Source organism: Schistocerca serialis, chromosome 1 (genome assembly GCF_023864345.2).
Source record: "Schistocerca serialis cubense isolate TAMUIC-IGC-003099 chromosome 1, iqSchSeri2.2, whole genome shotgun sequence".
Lineage (NCBI taxonomy): Eukaryota > Metazoa > Arthropoda > Insecta > Orthoptera > Acrididae > Schistocerca > Schistocerca serialis.
This window is the reverse complement of record NC_064638.1, coordinates 600,544,381-600,565,217: the sequence shown is the minus strand read 5'-3', so window position 1 is coordinate 600,565,217 and position 20,837 is coordinate 600,544,381. Positions and strand designations below refer to the sequence as shown.

At 40.3% G+C, this 20,837-nt stretch overlaps 1 protein-coding gene across 2 annotated transcripts in view; it reads left to right on the top strand.

The window, feature by feature from the left end:
• The first annotated feature begins 16,236 nt into the window (after nt 1–16,236).
• Nucleotides 16,237–20,837, top strand: part of LOC126477114 (uncharacterized) — a 99,069-nt gene continuing 94,468 nt past the window's right edge. Inside the window, exons 1-2 of one of the 2 annotated variants that reach the window (XM_050103593.1) lie at nt 16,237–16,370; nt 16,476–16,591. In XM_050103593.1, coding sequence (XP_049959550.1) covers nt 16,530–16,591 — 62 coding nt within the window. In that variant the 5' untranslated portion in view covers nt 16,237–16,370; nt 16,476–16,529. The other variant, XM_050103592.1, reaches the window with a different exon arrangement.

Here is a 20,837-nt window from a genome sequence, read left to right as displayed (position 1 = left end):
ACAGCCCAAAAGTTACAAGTCTCCTATGTGAAATTAACAGAATTACGATATGCATGCATTCTTCTCCTAATCAAGTACATGGCTTGTGCTACCCCACCACCTACACCTCTTGGTAAGTAACTTGTATCAGTATGTAGACGGCCAATGAGGACTGTAACTATCATTTGCTATAAAAGAACTTTTTATTAAGGCTAAATTATGGCCCTACAGACTTAAAAAGAGTGGTGGAGTTGGCACACTGTAATTTAATTTTGTGACCAATTGAGATACATAAGTAATGGAAGACAAAATTACCATAAGTTCTACTGAACAAGGTGGCTCAGTGGTTAGCACACTGGACTTGCATTCGGGAGGACGACAGTTCACACCCGCGGCCGGCCTCCTGATTTAGATTTTCCGTGATTTCCCTAAATCCCTTGGGGCAAATGCCAGGACGGATCACTGGAAAGGGCACGGCCAACTTCCTTCACCATCCTTCCCTAATCCTATGCGACTGATGACCTCCTGCAAATCAACCAATAAACCATAAGTTCTACAGTTTATTATAAATCCTCAAACAAAACGAGTGCAGCAGCTACACTGAAATATCACAAACATATGTATTAACACCCTGTTCACTGACAAATTATCAGAACAAAGTGAAACAGTTACAAGTAATTAAACTTGGTGGAGGTTCAAGACAAGGAACCGATAGGTAGGTTACTACATTACTACCACACTGATCCGCTTCCGCGATCTGACAGCAGTGATTCCCAAAATTTGAGTTCGTAACAGTAGGTGTGCCAGAAGGGTACCTTCCTCCTACTCATTAACACTCTAACGTTTACTGAGTCGATTGCGACCTATATGCGCTGAACCCAATTGGAGATCTTACCCCTTTTTTTTACAGCGTCGTTGTTGTCCACCAGTGCTGCACTGTGTTGAACGATGCCTATGACTCCCGAGAAGCTACCTAACACAAACTTTACATCATGCTCCAGTTGGAGTTACAAAGTGGCAGGACTTCTTCTCATATCATATTCTGCGAGCAGAATTGGAATTAATTCTCTCATTAGCAGTGGACGAAGTCTTTAGTTCCTGCTATATTCTCTTGTAACCCCTTCTTTGAGAGCCAATCCTGGCCTCCCATGAGCAGTCATCCAATGTAAAATGTCAGTTCTCCTGGAACGTCCTCCCACTTCTTAATAATTTTCCAGAACTACTTTGTCAGACCAGGCTGACAAATGAGATTCCCGCATTTTCGCGCTCAGGGACCCATAGCTAAGGAAAGGAATCTGTTTTGGCTCTGTCCTGTTGGTGTCTCAAAGGAGCATGTTAGCATGTTGTTTCCTATGACTCTCCCAAGATTCCTATCTGCTTTGTATAGGTGCAGAAAGCTGGATAAAGCCAGAAATAAGCTCAGCCGAAATTCTCTCTAACGCACTGACAGTGTTCAGAAAGGATAGATTAAATACAGTTGGTGGTGGAGTATTTATTACTATCAGAAGTAGTATGCCTTGAAGTAGATAGTACCTGCGAAATAGTGTGGGTGGAGGTTATACATGGCAGTCGGACGAAACTATTAATTGGATCGTTTTACCGACGCCCCCCCCCCCCCACCCCCACCCCTCCCGACTCAGAACCGTTCAAAGAAAACTTGAGTCTCATTTCAAATAGGTACCCCACCATACAGTTATAGTCGGTGGTGACTTCAATCTACCATCGATATGCTGGAAAAATTATACGTTTAAAGCCGGCGGCAGGCATAAAACGTCATCCGAAATTGTGCTGAATGCTTTCTCGGAAAATTATTTTGAGCAATTACTTCATGAGCCCACTCGAAGCGTATATAGTTGCGAAAGCATACTTGACCTCTTAGCAACAAATAATCCTGGACAAATAGTGAGTATCGTGACGAATACAGGGATTAGCGACCACAAGGCAGTTGCTCCTAGGCTAAATACCGTAACACCTAAAACCATCAAAAAGAAACACGAAGTATATTTATTTTAAAAAGCTAATAAAAATGCTCTTAACACCTTTTTTAGAGACAGTCTTCACACCTTCCGATCTGATCATGTAAGCGTAGAATAGCTGTGGAATGATTTAAAAGAGATAGTATCGACAGCAATTGAGAGATATATACCACATAAATTAATAAGTGATGGTACTGATCCCTCATGGTGCATAAAATGGCTCCGCTCGCTGTTGCAGAAGCAGCGAAAAAAGCGTGCAAAATTTAAAAGAAGGCAAAATTTCCAAGACTGCCAAAGTTTAGCAGAAGTTCGAAATATAGCACGTACTTCAATGCGAGATGCTTTTCAATAACTTCCACAACGAAATTCTGTTTCGAAATTTGGTACAAAACTCAAAAAGATTCTGGTCACACATAGCACACCAGTGGCAAGACGCAATGAATACCTTCACTGCGCGATAACAACGGTAAAGTCACTGATGACAGTGCCAATAAAGCGGAGTTATTAAACACAGTTTTCCGAAAACTCCTTCACCAAATAATACGAAGTAAATCTTCCTGAATTCCAATCAAGAACAACTGCCAAGATGAGAAACACAGAAGTAAATATTCTCTGTGTAACAAATCAGGTTAAATCATTTAATAAAGCCAAGGCCTCTGGTTCAAATGGTTCAAATGGCTCTGAGCACTATGCGACTTAACTTCTGAGGTAATCAGTCACCTAGAACTTAGAACTAATTAAACCTAACTAACCTAAGGACATCACACACATCCATGCCCGCGGCAGGATTCGAACCTGCGACCGTAGCTGTCGCTCTGCTCCAGACTGAAGCGCCTAGAACCTCACGGCCACTCCAGTCGGTTCAATAGCTCCAGATATCTCACATACATTCACGACTTTTGCCAAGGATACAGAACTTAAATAGTTATGGACAATTGGAAAAGAGTTTGGGGTGATCATAGATTAAAAGATCATCACAACGATCTCAGGTTCCTCTCAGAGTATGCTGATACAACAGCTCCATATTTAGCAACTAGATGTACAACCGCTCGCTCACAGAAAGTTCCGTATCGAAAGACTGGAAAATTTCTCAAGTTACACAAATATCCAAAATATGAGATAGAAGTAATCCTTTGAATTATAGGCCCATAACACTAACGTCGATTTGCTGTAGGGTTTTGGAACATATACTGTATCCGAATATTACGAGTACCTCGAAGAAAGCGATTTATTGACACATATTCAGCACGGATTCAGAAAATATCGTTCTTGCGAAACATAACTAGCTCTTTATACTCATAAGTAATGAGTGCTATCGACAGGGGATGTCAAAATGATTCCATATTTTTAGATTTCCAGAAGGCTTTCGACACCATTCCTCACAAGCGTCTTCTAACCAAACTGTGTGCCCATGGAATATCGCCTCAGTTGTGTCAGGAAGTCTGTAGTAACGGACGGAAAGTCATCGAATAAAAAGAAGTAATATTCGGCGTTCCCCAAAGAAGTGTTATAGGTCCTCTATTGTTCCTGATCTATATTAACGACATAGGAGACAATCTGAGTAGCCGTATTAGATTGTTTGCAGATGATGCTGTCATTTACCGTCTTGTAAAGTCATCAAAAGACCAAAAGGAATTGCAAAATGATTTAGATAAGATATCTGTATGGTGCGAAAAGAGGCAATTGACCCTGAATAAAGAAAAGTGCGAAGTTATTCACATGGGTACTAAAAGAAATCCGCTGAATTCCGATTACGCTATAAGTCACACAAATCTGAAGGCTTTAAGTTCGACTACATACTTAGGAATTATAATTACAAATAACCTAAATTGGAAAGATCACGTAGATAATGTTGTGGGTAGAGCAAACCAAAGACTGCAATTCATTGGCAGAACACTTAGAAGGTGCAACAGGTCTACTAAAGAGACTGCTTACACCAAGCGTGTCTGCCTTATTCTGGAGCATTGCTGTGCGGTGTGGGATCTGCATCAGGTGGGACTGAAGGACGACATCGAAAAAGAACAAAGAAGAGCAGCTCGTTTTGTATTATCGCGAAATAGGGGAGATAGTGCCACAGACGTGAAACGTGAAATGGAGTGGCAATCATTAAAAAAAAAAGAAAAAGGCATTTTTCGTTGCGACAGAATCTTCTCATGAAATTTCAATCACCAGTTTTCTCCACGGATTGTGAAAACATTCTGTTGGCACCCACCTACATAGGGAGAAATGAATATCACGATAAAATTAGAGTAATCAGGGCTCGCACATAAAAATTCAAGTGCTCGTTTTTGCCGCACGCCCTTCGAGAATGGGATGGTAGAGAGGCAGTTTGAAGGTGGTTCATTGGACCCTCTGCCAGGCATTTTAAGGTAAATAGCAGAGTAGTCACGTAGATGTAGACATGTACGTGGGCCTATGTATGTGGGATGAGAAAGCTGCAGTCACACACTTACAATCCTCACACCTCGCCTGCCATATTCTGTCAAGAGCATAGAGCCATAAATGCCTGTAGTTTTCCATTGGTATATTGGTCTCCTATCGGCAGACCGGTGCTGTATTCTCTGCGTTCTTCGCTCAAGGCTCACTGTTGTCCAGCTTCTGGGACATTTACTGTGCTTTACAATTCCCTCACTGCAGAAAAACGCTTTAGGAACGTGGGAGCGGTGCTCATCTCGTGCAGGATTTCAACGACTCCTCTGTGGCCATCAACATTGTGTCGACTAATGACGGGCGACCCTTCAGCATGTCCAGTACACACAATAGCCTTAGGTGCACACTGTCCTACCTGGCGTCGGCGTCGCCTTTCACAATCTATGTTAAATTAATGATGCCCTTCAGCTCAGTTTGATCTGCCATGTGACTGAAATTGCAAGCCCAACGAAATGTAATTCCCAGAAATAAAACGCTTACAAATGTTTCATTATTGGCAATCCCTATCTTTTCTTCTAGGATTTTTTTTAAATTCTTATTGCCTCTGTTCTATCTTTTCTTCTAACCCCATTTTTAATTCTTTTTGCCCATATACTAACTCCATAAATATTTCAACCATACTTTGATTATTATTTTGTGTAGGCAGTGTATCAGCTGATGCTGTTCCATGCCCTAATCTACTTGTGCTACTCATTGATTCTTTAGCAGTGGCTGTATCAGAGTCACCACCTCTGACATCACCATTCACCTTATTTAACTCATTATTAACATTCATGTCATCTACAAAAGAATCTACCTTCTCAATTTCACTATTGCTACTATCTGAAATTATGTTTTCTTAGGAAACTTCAGTTTCTACATCAGATGATTCTGGTAAATAGCCATCATCCATTTGATTTTGTACACTTTCCGCATCTACCATTGAATCTAATTTATCCTGCACGGTCTCCAGTTCCATTTCAGTTTAAAACCCACAACTACATTGAGCAGCATGACAGCTGTTTATTTCTTTTAAGATTTACTGTAGTTCGAGCTTTACATGCTTGTCATCCAAGAGAATAACTCACAACTTTACTCTGGAAAATGATGAAACAAGAGTAAGTGGTGCGTTACAATACCTTGTGCCGACGGCCACCTATTCAGCATTCGGGAATCAAAATTATATTACGCAGACGGTTTATCATCACGTTTTGCTGTGGGCATAGAAACCGGCTGTCTGTAAACACAAGTCCTCAGCTGATAAATGTTAAGCAAGCACCACACTCAGGACGTTTCGTTGCTTGCATATAAACCACCCTACTAGTATGATAGATAACAGGAAGAAACGTCAGCATGAAAGACAGTACCCGCCACACTTCTCAAAGCAGGACCAAAGAAAATTTTCAACATGAAGTTAATGTGGTGAATCAAAGTAGGACACAGTAACAACTCAAACACACCCTGTCGAACACAGACACCTACATTAAAGCAACGCCCAAACTTCGACAGATGAGCCACCGCCACGTGCACTGCAAGTGATTCCATAAAACCTTCTTTCATGGGATCTAATCCGTTGATGGCTCACATCCTGTTGCTCAAGCACTCGGGCAGAGGGCTTTTTCTATGCTTGGAACGAGTGCAACCTCTGACTTTTGTTGCATCGATACAACTGACAGGTCACATGAATATCCACGTATCAATACATATCTGAATGACAATGCAAATTTTTCATAGCGTAGGGACCAAGTAATGTTATTTGCATTGGTATTGTTGTTGTTGTGGTCTTCAGTCCAGAGCCTGGTTTGATGCAGCTCTCCATGCTACTCTATCCTGTGCAAGAGTCAACATCTCTGAATAACTACTGCAACCTACATCCCCTGAATCTGCTTAGTGTATTCATCTCTTAATCTCCCTCTACGATTTTTACCCTCTGCATGTCCCACCAATACTAAATTGGTGAACCCTTGATGCCTCATAACATGTCCTACCAACCGATCCCTTCATCTAGTCAATTTGTGCCACACATTCCTTTTCTCTCCAATTCTATTCAGTGCCTCCTCATTCGGTATATGATCTATCCATCTAATCTTCGATATTCTTCTGTAGCACCACATTTCAAAAGCTTCTATTCTCTTCTTGTCTAAGCTCGCTATCACACATGTTTCACTTTGATGCATGGCTAAACACTATACAAATACTTTCAGAAAAGACTTCCTGACACTTAAATCTATATTCGATGTTATTAATTTCTCTTCTTCAGAAACGCTTTCCTTGCCATAGCCAGTCTACATTTTATATCCTCCCTACTTCGACAATCATCAGTTATTTTTCTTCCGAGGAGCAGAACTGTTTTACTACTTTATGTGTCTCATTGCCTAATCTAATTCTGTCAGCATCACCTGATTATCTTCATTTTCATTTTGTTAATGTTAATCTTTTATCTTTCTTTCAAGAAACTGTCCATTCCATTCAACTGCTCTTCCAGCTCCTTTGCTGTCTCTGACATAAGTTTTTCCATTCGTCTCTAAAGAATTCATGTTAGTATTTTGTAACCATGGCCTATTAAACTGATAGTTAGGTAAAATTCACACCTTTCAACATCTGCTGTTTTGAAATTGGAATCACTTCATTCTTCTTGAAGTTTGAGGGTATTTCGTCTATTTCATACACCTTGCTCACTAAATGGAGGACTTTTGTCAAGGCTAGCTCTTCCAAGGTTATCAGCAGTTCTAATGGAATATTGTCTACTCCCGAGCCTTGTTTCAACTTAGGTCTTTCAGTGCTCTGTCAAATTCTTCACACACTATCATATCTCCCATTTCATCATGATCTACATTCTCTTCCATTTCCTTGATATTGCCCTCAAGTACATCGCCATTTTACAGACCCTCTACTTTCTCTCCTTTGCTTAGGACTGGTTTTCCATCTGAGCTCTTGATATTAATACAGGTGGTTATCCTTTCTTCAAAGGTCTCTTTAATTTTCCAGTAGGCAGTATCTGTCTGACCCCTAGTGATACATGCTTCTATATCCTTACATTTGTCTTCTAGCCATTCCGCTTATCATTTTGCACTTGCTCTCAATATCATTTTTGAGACGTTTGTATTCCTTTTCACCTGCTTCATTTACTGCATTTTTATATTTTCTCATTTCGTCAATTCAATTCAGTATCTCCTCTATTACCCACTGATATTTACCAGCCCTCGTTTTTTTCCTACTTGCTCCCCTGCTACCTTCACTATTTCATCTCTTAAAGCTACCCATTCTTCTTCTACTGTATGTCTTTCCTCTGTTCTTGTCAATCGTTCTCTAATGCTCTCTCTGAAACTCTCTGCAACCTCTGGTTCTTTCATTTTATCCAGATCTCATCATCTTAAATTGCTGCCTTTTTGCAGTTTCTTCAATTTTAGTCTACAGTTCATAACAAATAAATTGTGGTCAGAATCCACATCGGCTCCTGGAAATGTCTTAAAATTTAAAACCTTGTTCCTAAATCTCTATATTACCATTATATAACCTACCTGAAACCTTCCAATGCCTCCAGGCCTCTTCCATGCAGATAACCTTATTTCATGGTTCTTAAACCAAGTGTTAGCTATGATTAAGTTATTTTCTGTGCAAAATTCTAAAATTCTAGCAGGCAGCTTCCTCCTTCATTCCTTATGCCCTGCCGATATTCACCTACTACTTTTTCTTCTCTTTCTTTTCCCACTATCAAATTCCAGTCCCCCGGGTCTATCAAATTTTCGTCTCCCTTAACTATCTAAATAATTTCTTTTATCGCATCATCCATTCCTTCAATCTCTTCATCATCTGCGTAACTAGTTGGCATATAAATTTGTACTGCTATGGTAGGTGTGAGCTTTGTGTCGAACTTGCTACAATAATCCATTCAGTATGCTGAAACTTCCTGCCAGATTAGAACTGTGTGCCAGACCGAGACTCAAACTCGGGTCCCGAGTTTGAGTCTCGATCCGGCACACAGCTTTAATCTGCCAGGAAGTTTCATATCAGTGCACACTCCGCTGTAGAGTGAAAATTTCATTCTAGAAACCATTCAGTATGCTGTTCGTAGTAGCTTATCCATGTTCCTGCTTTTTTATTCATTATCAAACCTACTCATGCTTTACCATTATTTGATTTTGTATTTATAAACCTTTATTCTCCTGACCAGAAATCTCGTTCCTCCTGCCGCCGAGCTTCACTAATACCCACTATAACTAACTTTAACCTATGTATTTTCCTTTTTAAATTTCCTAACCTACCTTCCGGATTATGGGATCTGACATTCCATGCTCCGATCTGTAGAATGCCAGTTTTGTTCCTGCTGATAACAGCGTCCTCCTGAGTAGTCACCACCCAGAGATCCGAATGGGGGACTATTTACCTCCAGAATATTTTACTCAAGAGGACACCATCATCATTTAACCGTATAATAAAGCTCATGTCCTCGAGAAAAATTACGGCGGTAGTTTCCCCTTGCTTTCACATGTTCGCAGTACCAGCACAGCAATGTCCATTGTGTTTGATGTTATGAGACCAGATTAGTCATCATCCAAACTGTTGCCCCTGAAACTACTGGAAAGGCTGTTACCCATCTTCAGGAACCACATGTTTGTCTGGCCTCTCAACAGATACCCCTCTGTTGTGGTTGCAGCTATGGTATGGCTATCTGTATCACTGGGGCATGCAAGCCTCTCCACTGATGGCAAGATTCATTGGGGGGGGGGGGGAGCATTGGTGTTATAAGATTTAATAGCATGGTAGCATGGGAGGCAACATATTTCCAGTGACGAAACACTGCCTGAGAGAGAGGGAGAGAGTTTTCAGGGTTGGAACTCGACATCTGTAACATCCTGATCACAGAGAATATGTGCAGCCAACAACATTATTAGTAATCTTAAAATGTCATGAAGGTTTTTACAGCCAAAGCATCATTAATTGATATTTATTTATAAGTAATGGTAAAAAAGATTGACAAGCAAGTTATAACACAAAAGATGGCGAATCCAATATGGTGGCTACGGGTGCCTGCAGGTTTTTGTGGGAGTAGAGGCAAAATATTTTCCCCATACATGCGAATCAGAAATTTTGAGAACATTGTCATTTGCTCATCGTTTTCACCTATTCATTTCTAAAGAGCACTTTTAATACCTGGTCATTGTTATACAAATAAACAAATTAACAGCATACCTGCAGTGCAACATATTTTTATGTACCCAGATTTTATGTGTTGGTGCCACGTATATGTTATTTCCTGTTGGTCACTTCATCAGCCCTATATTTTCAAATAATTGTTTTCCTATTATTAAAAATTTCGTATGGGCAACATTTCCCACATTTTGCGGTTTTGACTCACGACTGTAGGCTTCAACATCGATTTTCAATTTCGTTTATGTAGAAACTATATTCTGTTCCTGCTCACACTTAACTTGTAAGATAATGCATGACTTAAAATTGAATCGATTGTTTCACAATTTAAATCATTTAGGATTTTATGGCAAATATAATTGGCAATTTTATGACTACTCTCAAAACTTTTATGCAATGTTTTGTGACCTGACTGTGACATTGTCGAAAACAGCATTTGAATTTGTGTTTCCTCTTAAGCCAAATCATGTTATACAAAAGAAACAGTTGATTTAAACTTAGTGGGATAAGTTTTTGGGAGGGAGTGTTGTACCTCGAGGATAGAGCACCTGGAAATACATGATGTTTCCTGCTCAGCGTTTCAATCTAGTGAAGGATTTTAAAATCACAAGAAGGAATGCACACTAGAAACTGCCATAAGCAGTTTACAGCCTCTTCCATAGTGTCTGATGTTGTGATACATGAGATTGTGTTTTGTGCAGCATTTGTAAATATGACAAGCTCTTAGTGTTGAAGTGCTTAATAATATATTAAAGTTACTAGGCGGACATTGCTAATTTTTGAGATACAGAGTGTCATGCCGAATAAAATTGTGTATATTTTCAAAACTAGATACTTAACATGTGGACAGTTAAACCATGCTTCTTCAGTCATGCACCATCTTGTACCTTGAAACAGAAGATCTCTTTACCATGAAAAACTTGACATTTGCAAATGAACTGAGTTTCTTTAATGACTTAAGTTTTCCTGTCCCAAAAATGGATAATTGCATTAGCTGCTGACAGATTCTGTTTCAAAATATTTTTAGGTTGTAAGTGGTTTCTGATAACCCATCTTAATTTGATTTCATTTGCTGATTATTGGTTTGTATTAGATTAAAAATGTAAGAAGTACATTATTAAATATAGTGTTGACAAGATTTTTCTCGATTGCAACATGTTTAAATTTGAATAGAACATTTGTTCTTAGGTACATGACAATATTGTTCCTTGGGACAGTTGTTCACATTCAGACAAACCTTACTCTTCTAGAGCAATTTTTGTAATTTCAGAAAAATACTACATGTTAAGTGAATGGAATAAAAATCATATTAAGGTCATGTTACAGGGCTGGCTAGAGACGAATGTCTGAAAAACGTTCCAAGGTACATCACTGTCCCCTACTAGTTTTGCACGATTCTCAATGAGAAGCTCTTCTGCACTCTTAATTTCGTTTGCCATAATAATAGAAAAATTTCTTGATTTTGAATAGACAGATTATGAAAGCGCCATGACGACTGCCATACATTGTGCATACCAGATACCAGGAAAGAACGCACAACTTAGCAGCTTTACCATAAACCAAGCAATTGATATAATGACAACCAACCAATTGGAATTTTCTCATTCTGCCATTGATATCATTCTTGAAACTCTAATTTATGTAAGTTTGCCATCGATTCAATAAAATTTTGTTCTTTTGTGAATCATCATTCCCCTTTTCTTCAACATAACTGCTGACATTTGTAGACTTAGAGAAAGCTTTTGACAATGTTGACTGGAATACTCTCTTTCAAATTCTGAAGGTGGCAGGAGTAAAATACAGGGAACGAAAGGCTATTTACAATTTGTACAGAAACCAGATGGCAGTCATAAGAGTCGAGGGACATGAAAGGAAAGCAGTGGTTGGGAAGGGAGTGAGACAGGGTTGTAGCCTCTCCCCGATGTTATTCAATCTGTATATTGAGAAAGCAGTAAAGGAAACAAAAGAAAAGTTTGGAGTAGGTGTTAAAATCCATGGTGAAGAAATAAAAACTTTGAGGTTCGCCGATGACATTGTAATTCTGTCGGAGACAGCAAAGGACTTGGAAGAACAGTTGAACGGAATGGACAGTGTTTGGAAAGGAGGGTATAAGATGGACATCAAAAAAAGCAAAACGAGGATAATGGAATGTAGTCGAATTAAGTCGGGTGATGTGAAGGGAATTAGATTAGGAAATGAGACACTTAAAGTAGTAAAGGAGTTTTGCTATTTGGGGAGCAAAATAACTGATGATCTTCGAAGCAGAGAGGACATAAAATGTAGACTGGCAATGACAAGAAAAGCGTTTCTGAAGAAGAAAAATTTGTTAATATCAAGTATAGATTTAAATGTCAGGAAGTCGTTTCTGAAAGTGTTTGTATGGGGTGTAGCCATGTATGGAAGTGAAACATGGACGGTAAACAGTTTCGACAAGAAGAGAATAGAAGCTTTCGAAATGTGGTGCTACAGAAGAATGCTGAAGATTAGATGGGTAGATCACATAACTAATGAGGTGGTATTGAATAGAATTGGAGAGAAGAGTAGTTTGTGGCACAACTTGACCAGAAGAAGGGATCGGTTGGTAGGACATATTCTGAGGCATCAAGGGATCACCAATTTAGCATTGGAGGGCAGCACGGAGGATAATAATCGTAGAGGGAGACCAAGAGATGAATACACTATGCAGATTCAGAAGGATGTAGGCTGCAGTGGGTACTGGGAGATGAAGAAGCTTGCACAGGATAGATTAGCATGGAGGGCTGCATCAAACTAGTCTCAGGACTGAAGACCACAACAACAACAACAACAACAACTGCTGACATCGAAAATACTGACCAGGAGACCACAAGGCTTTTCATCAGAGCACTTGATGCCAAGAGAGGCGCAGACTAGGTCTATATTCTCTCAATCAGTAAAATTACTGAGATTTTTTAACAGAGATACATGAGTTGAAATCACCCACATCTTGTGATATTTCATTGCAGTTAGTATATTTTTAGATTCCCTCACTTACGTTTTCGGTTTTCAATCGTTTATGAGGTACAGAAAAGTTACAAGTACCAGTAATTTTTCTATTGACTGCGCTTCTACAACTCACAATGCACAACATTCTAAGCACACATCCAGCGAAGCTCACTTACTATTCATTGGCTATGGAAAAAATGAGAGATAACTTATATTGCCAACAACATTCTCGCACCATTCCGATTACCTGGACTCTGTGTCAGCGCGTTAGAGAGACACTCATGCTCAAATCTGGTTCTTATTTGCAGTAGTCATATGAAATTAACCAAATGAAGACTGCTGTACAACAAGTACTCAATTAGTGCCATTCTCTGTTAGATCACTTAAATTAGCAGTAGTTTCAAGGAAGACGACTTCGTACTCCAACCAACAAGTAGCGATCAGTGGCCACACAGGACAAACGAACACTCCTTTAGCAAATGAAAAGAAATATAAGACAATCCGTACCTTTAGATTAGCGCCAGACAGTTGTTAGGCATTATTTGAATTTCGAAGGAGAAAGCTTTTGTCGAAAGTGTTTTGTCATGCAACTGTTTTGTTACATCAATAGCCATTTTAGAATTAAGAAGATACGCGCACCTACTGACATAGGAACTGGGAGGGTGACTGTGGTTTAGGGGTAACGCCTTTCACTCGTAATCAAAACGTTCTCTGCCGCTAGTCGAACCCATCATCCGCTTAACTTCTGAATAAATATTATCAGCAATGGTGGCTGAAGACTTTTGGCATACGAACCCACCCTCGTTCTGCCAACAGCCTTTTCAAAGAGGACAGATGAGCGGACAGAGGTTCAGCGCACTCTCATGCCCATGGGCTGGGAAACTGCCCCTAAAATACGGAATAATCAGCGGTGATCGACGGCATGTCAATGCAGAAGGCGGTGGAAACAATTGCATTAAAGACACATAATGTGTCTTCATAAAACATGTGGCCTGTAATTGAGAAAATGTCGTAATGATATCTCCATCGGTAGAAAATTCCAGATTAGTCCCTCATTCTGATCTCCAGGAGGGGAAATATGAAGGAATAACATTCTGGGAGTTCGGAGCATGGAATGTCAGCAGTTTACGAAAGCTACAAATTCCGAAAAGGGAAATGCAAGGGCTCAATCTAGATGTAGTAGGAGTCAGTGAAGTGAAATGGAAAAAAACAAGGATTTCTAGTCAGACGAATATACGATAATATCAACAGTAGCAGAAAGTGTATAACGGCAGTAGAGTTCCTTATAAATAGGAATGTAGGGTAGAGAGTGAGCTACTGTGAACAGTTCAATGATGTGGTGGTTCTTATCAGATTCAACAGTAAACCAACGCCAAAAAGAATAGTTCCTTACACATGTCGATGCTACAAGCAGAAGACGAAGATGTAGATAAAGTGCTTGAGTATACTCAATGGGTAATTCAGTATATAAAGGGAGACGAAATCTGGTAACCATGGGGGACTGGAATGCGGTTGAAGGAGAATTAGTAGAAGAAAGCTTTTTGGGAGAGCATGAGCTTAGCAGTTGGTATAAGAGAGGAAAAACACTAATCGAGTTCTGCAATAATTTTCAGATAGTAACAGCAAATACTCTGTTCAAGAATCACAAGAGGAAAAGGCGTTCAATAAGTGATATAACATATCTTTTCTCTGCCAGTTTCTGTTGAAAAAGTGCAGAATATTTGTGGGGCAACATGGAATTTTCCCGCTTTAACTGCTTCAGCCTCGTGAAGTTCGTGGTGGTGCTATACATAGCGTTCAAAATGGCGTCTTTAAAGGAGGTGCGTTCCAAACAGCGAACTGTCGTTGAGTTTCTTTTGATGGAAAACCAGCGCATCGCAAATATTCATAGGCACTTGGCAAATGTCTTCAGAAATATGGCGCTGAACAAAAGCATGGTCAGTCGTGGGTGAGGCACCTGTAATCATCATACCAAGGTCACACAAACCTGTCAGATCCCCCGCATGCCAGCCAGCTGCACACAGTTGTGACATCCTACAATGTTGGAACATACGGACACTCCCATTTGAGGTGGACGACAAATCACATCTTGCACACGTAGACATCTTTGGTGGTAGTGCTGAAACACTCGTGCATCAGTTGGCATACTCAAAGGTGAATGCCCGCTGGGTTCCTCGTCCCCTAACACAAGAACAAAAAGAGCAATGGAGGATCATCTGTGTGCAATTTCTTGTGCATTACGAGGTTGATCGTGACAATTTTTTGTAGAACATCATCACAGACGATGAAATATGGGTTCCTCACTCTGAACCGGAAAAAATGGCAATCGACGGGGTGGCGTCACACCATGTCTCCTCCGAAGAAAAAGTTCAAAGTGTCACGTTCATCCAGTGAAGTAACGGTGATGGTCTTCTGGGACTCTGAAGAGGTTATTCTGTTTGATGTCCTCCATCATGATGCAATGATCATCTCTGAAGTGTATTGTACTGCTCTCTGGAAACTGAAGAACCGACTTACGCTCGTTCATCACCACAAAGATATAAACGAACTTCTACGTCTCGATGACAATGCAGGGTCTCACCCGAGAGGAACTCTTAGAACTTCATTGGACGCTTCCTCCTCATCCATCCTAGAGCCCAGATCTCGCAACTTCCAACTTCCATCTGTTTGGCCCAATGAAGGATGCACTCTGCAGGAAGCATACTTGGGACACAGATGTAGCAAGATGGCTCCGACGTCGACCAGTAGAGTGATACCATGTGGGGATAAAGGCACTTCCAGTAAGGTCAATTAAATCTCACTGCTGGCAGCTTCAGGTTTGCAGTTAACCCCTAGGTTTTAATACTCACGCCTTTGGAAGGGAAGTGGCAATTTTTTGGCTCTTACCCAGCGTTATCTGCACTAGATGGAGAGTCGCCTAATTCAAAATCAATATCTTGTGTGCACCCAAACACCGTCAGTTACCTGGGTAGCAGCCTCTGATGCACACTTGATCCATTTATAGGAACCGTACAGTTATAAACCTATGGGGAAAGTCTATCAAGTCAAGGCCTGGCTTGTCAAATAACCTTCGTAGTCTCTGGTTCAAGCCTTCCATTCGACTCAGAACAGGAGGGAGGACGGGGTGGGTGGGGGCGCAAATGTGTTAGGGGACAATGATGTAGATTATGAGCTTCGTTGAAACTCTGTGAGCAAGGTTGGTCCTCTCAGTCTTCTCTGCCAGTCGGTAGAATGATCCAAGTATCCTGACGACAGGGATCGTTTGCTCCAAGTGGGCCACATCCTGTAATGCTTTTCACCCATTTACGTCAATTGCTGCCGGAATAGCCTCTTCGACTTGTTGAAGGAGACCGCCAGGTATTCCTTCCGATGCCTAGCTTCCATTTCTCTCCCATGCACTTTACAGCCGATATGGATACGATCCATTCGTTTTCTTATATTAAACAACAACTTGTCTCTTGCTTCTAGTCACTGGATATCTGGAAATACTCAAATTCTGTCTTTTCTGATGTGATCCACACATCATGGTTCAGTGCTAAGTGGCTCAAAAATCAATTTTTTAAAACGACACTAGAGATTCTCAGCAGTCGTTATATTTCCCGATTACAATAAACTCATTCGAGCCAAATCAAATTACGCCCTTGATTAAACTGTGTATTACACAAACCGTATTGAACCCCTGCACGCCTAATTGTGGAACGATTTCACTTTGCTTTCTTGGCTATGCCTTAAAAGATTTACGTTTTTTTCAGATTATTTTTGTAATGGTGGCTCTTTTACCACTGATTGCATGCAGCTTTTACTCTAATTTGTCATATTTGTAATTGCACGTTCCCGTTCGGGTTCAAGGAGGAAGTCTTCACGCCTACTGTCAAAGCTTCGGCTCTTTCCGTGAGTGTTCCTGTCAGCGAATATGTAAATTGCACGCAGTGATGTAATTGGACGTCAAGGAGTTGCCAAAACGTATGTTTTAATCTTTAATGTGTACCTTTGCAGTTGAGGAAGTGAAGGCGATTGTGTCATAGAAGTGAAGAGATACATGTATGGAACATGGATTTAGCGGAAATCGACCGTAACGCACCTGCAAAGTTACAAGCGATTCAACAGTTATGGTAATAATACTTTATTCATAATGTAGTGTGAAAGGATTTTTACTGATAGCGTCGAAATAGTTATTGAGATGCTGGTGCTGTAGCAATATTGTTTTCGAAAAGTAGACATTCTTTCATGTTTTCTGTCAAATTCATTAGAGGTACGTTATTGTTTTGTAAATGTTACATAGTTCTTTTGAGATAAATGTGCCAAAAAATGCATCAGATTATTCATTGGTGAGTTGTCCACTGTGCAAGTTTTTTGAATTTACCATGTGGTTTGTCTTAACGATGAAAAGTGCTTCATGCATGACGCGACGTAAACGTTAGGCTACGGTACAGGCTGTTGCATTAATACAACCCGTATCTGGAATTCACATTAGTTGGATTTCGCCAGTCGTCAACCAGATTATCACTTTCCAACCTAACCTAAACCTCTGGTTACTCTACAGATCGTTCTGTCCTCACAACCAAGACTTCAGGGGGTGGTGGTGCAATATCACACTCTAAGTGTTACAGTTGTGCTGTAAAGTCGACAACATCGCAACAACTGGCAGGACAAACAGCACCAAATTCTACCAATGCTTTACACCCATGTTAGTTTTTAATTAGGTACACCTGTCATCAACCAAAATAATGGTTTGAACACTGGTCCTTTAGGAGGTGGAATACTTGTTTCTACTACCATTGAACTGACATACCCCACCTTGTCTCGGGGGACATGGCAAACAGCAGTGCAGCTTGGCTGTTTACATCTTAGCCAACCACTGAAAGAAATGAAAGGATCAGTAAGTGACAGAAAAAAAAATTGTAGAACCAACCATAGGTTGAATTGCAAACCTTTGAATTTGTAGTTTAACGCTCATCCATTCAGCCACTGAGCCTTACTGCATTTAAGTAGAGTTAGCTAATAGTTGTTATGATTACATGAAATTGACGAAAGGTAAAAAATGGATTTAGTTCTTTAGCTCATACGTTTGCAGCCTGAAATGGTGTGACATGACATGAAATGATTGTAACTGAGAGATTATAAAAGGGTTTGTTTTTACATGTATTAGAGCAAATCATGACACTAATTCATCTGATAAAACAATGCCCATTCCACATTTAAGTGAATATTAAGCCTATGCTTTCTTTTCCTTTGCAGTTATTTTTTTACATTTTTCTTAGGTCAACTGTATTACGTCCACTTGTTTACTCTCTCTAATGACATTTTTGATGGTACCTTCCTTCTACAAAGTTTTATGTACCTATTGCATGTCACATGATCAAAACTGCACTCATTACTTACTTGTTGCCTCCCTTCCTGATCTAGATCCATCATATTTACAACTTCACCTTGATTTCATTAGTCAGATATTTGTCATGGAATTCTGAAGTCTTTCCCACAAATGACTACCTCTTTAGTAAGCACATCTTACAACATTCACTTAGAGGTGCTTTTGCTTTTCATTTTTTTTCTCAAATTAAATAAATTTGTTAGTTGGAATATTGCAGTCCAGTTACATCAGTCAATCATTCTGGAGCAGGCTGCCACTCTTCAGAATCTGTATTGATTCTGTGTAGTTTCAGGGTTAAGAGGAAAATTCAATACTAGTTGTTGACTTTGAGCAGTGATGTAATGTTAATGGCCACTTTGTCATCACCTTTTGGTTTGTACTTTCATGTCCATCAACAGATACTGCCCGATTGGCCTTGCCATTGTGCTCTGAAAAATGCTTGAAAGGATGGTAGTCTGATGATCATGTTGGTTTCTCAGATCATGAGGCCATTTTTCCTCCTGTAAGTATGTTTTCTGGGAAGGGTGATCCTCAACAGACCATCTGGTGAAATTGGAAACATCAGTCTGACAGGCATTTTTTCTAAATGCCAGCTAATCATTGCAGACTTTTTTGGCTTAAGCAAGAATTAAAGTGCTGCTTTTCACCATCACATTTTACTTACACTCCAAGCCAGGCTTGTGAGAGTCCCTACTGATTCTTATTTGTGCGCTTTTATCCCAATGCTTGTTTCGGGTTAAAGTTGGTACAATCTTCAGTTTTTAGCTTTGGCTGCACATTAGTTGCAAGGCGCCATCTGAAGGGCCTCTTTTTAGCCCCTTTCCCATGGCTTCCATTTCTCTCCTGCAGAAACACCTCATCAACCTTGACCTAGAACTCTTTTTTGGGTATCCAGCTCTTGGACTTTGTTGCATAGTCCTGATCTTTGGATCTCTTCTCTGATAAAGTGCTGACATGGTTGCCTTCTGTTTGTCAACTAAATACTAGCTGCACACAAAAGCTTTACACTTTCTGCTTATTTGCTCTCCTCTAGATTTACCTGGCCTTTATCTTGTCCTGGTTTGCGGCTCAGAATCACCTTTGGCTTTGACGGTGTTAGACCCAGTCCATCATTGTGCAATAAGACTGACCATTGGCATCTTCCAGACTAATCCATAGGTTGTATACTTGCTTAAGTCAGAAGCTTCCCTCTTTAGTTTGGGTGGTACCAACACATGCTCAATTATGTGATCATCATCTGACAAATTTCTAATCAGCCAACATATCAAGCTCTTTCTCCATGCAATGGACTTCAACCCACTAACACCTGCTCTCTGATGGAATTACGAATTGGAAAGTGCCATGAGATCTTCTTCTAGAACTTCACACTAACCTCCATAGAAAGTACTCACTGGGTGTCCCACTCTGCTCTGTCAAGAAGGCAACTGCTGCATGGTCCGCCTCCATCTTTTCCCCCAGAAGGAGTCTGCTGTTATATGTTGCCTGTGTATTGGTCATCCCAGATTAACCTACAATTTAAGATAACATAATGAGCCACCCCTATATGTTGTGCTTGTAGAGCCTCAAAGGTGGTAGCTCACATCCTGGTGAAGTGTCCCCTCCTTTTAACCCTCTATGGTTCAGCAGGTTATTTGTCTCCAATATTGGTGGTCGACTCATAGACAGTTGAACTGGTTCCTGATTTTTCTTTATGAAAGGGGTTTTTACTCTCAGATATAATGTTTTATACTACTTGTGGGCAGGGAGGGTTGGGGATCTCCTGCCACATGCTAGGTCTGGAGGATTTCGACCCTACCTCCTTTGCCAGCTGCCAAGCTCCCTCTTTTACTCTTAATGGCTTTCAGATGGGCTGAGTCTCTTTTTTCTGCTGCATTGTATTTCCCATTTTACAAGTTATACTCTGATAAGAAGTGGATGCTGTTCAGCTCTATAACACGGCAATTATAATGGTTCATGGGTAGGATGGCTGTGTGAAAGGATGGCCCCCTCACATGCCCCTGAGGATACTCGTCTGGTCTCAACTATCTACTAATCTTATATTTCACTCATTTATTTTACTACAGTTGCTTCAGCCGATTTCTATTATGTTTTTGGTGTTCTAACTTTTACTGTTACAAATCTCCTGGCTAGGAGGCATAATATACTCTGTAATGTCTCTGACCCTAAGTGAGTTGGTGCGGGATCAGTTACGGGTGGGGTTTCTCTCACCACAGATGAGCCCTGGAGGAACCCTCACGCGCTGTGACCTATGTACTGACCCAACCTATACATTTTTATGTATCTTTAAATTATTCCACAGCTGTGGCATCAATATTGGGTTCGAGGCCTCAGTTTTACCACTCCTATATACTTTCATAATTCAATCAAATTTCCGGGTGACATCACTAACTCCAGATGACATTTCTTTTGACTGAGGAACTGATAACCTCACTATTTAGTCCCTTAACCAGCAGCTAACCAACAAACTATCCAAACTTGCTGATAGTTTGGGAGGGAAGTCTATTGGGCATATGTTGTTCCGTTAATCAGCATCTGTTTGTAAATGTGGTAGCTTACCAGTCTGCATCCCAGGCTTTCAAAATTCAGTGCTTCAGTTGCAATTGTAGATCAGAACCTGGTACTCAAAGTTCACTTAATTCCAATGTAGTTTCTTCCACTTTCATTTAGAGGCAAACTGTACTGGCTTGATGTCTTTAGTGCAGTGGAAGTTGAATTAAAAATCTTAGCTGTTAAGAGATCAAAATGTTACGGAGATAGCACTGATCTATCAATTTTGAATAGCTGCACACCAGGTAGCTCATAGTTGCTAGAGGTCTGATGTATCACAGCTGCAGTGAATATGTTGTTTGCATTTGGTAGTGTGTGTTGTTTGTGCTATTTCAGGTTAGTGAATGTGTAGAAAGTTGAATTAGTGTAGTAGTTCTTGTGAAATTCAAATAATGTCTGACTACCTCATTCTCTCAAAACTTCTAGAAAATATTGTGAAT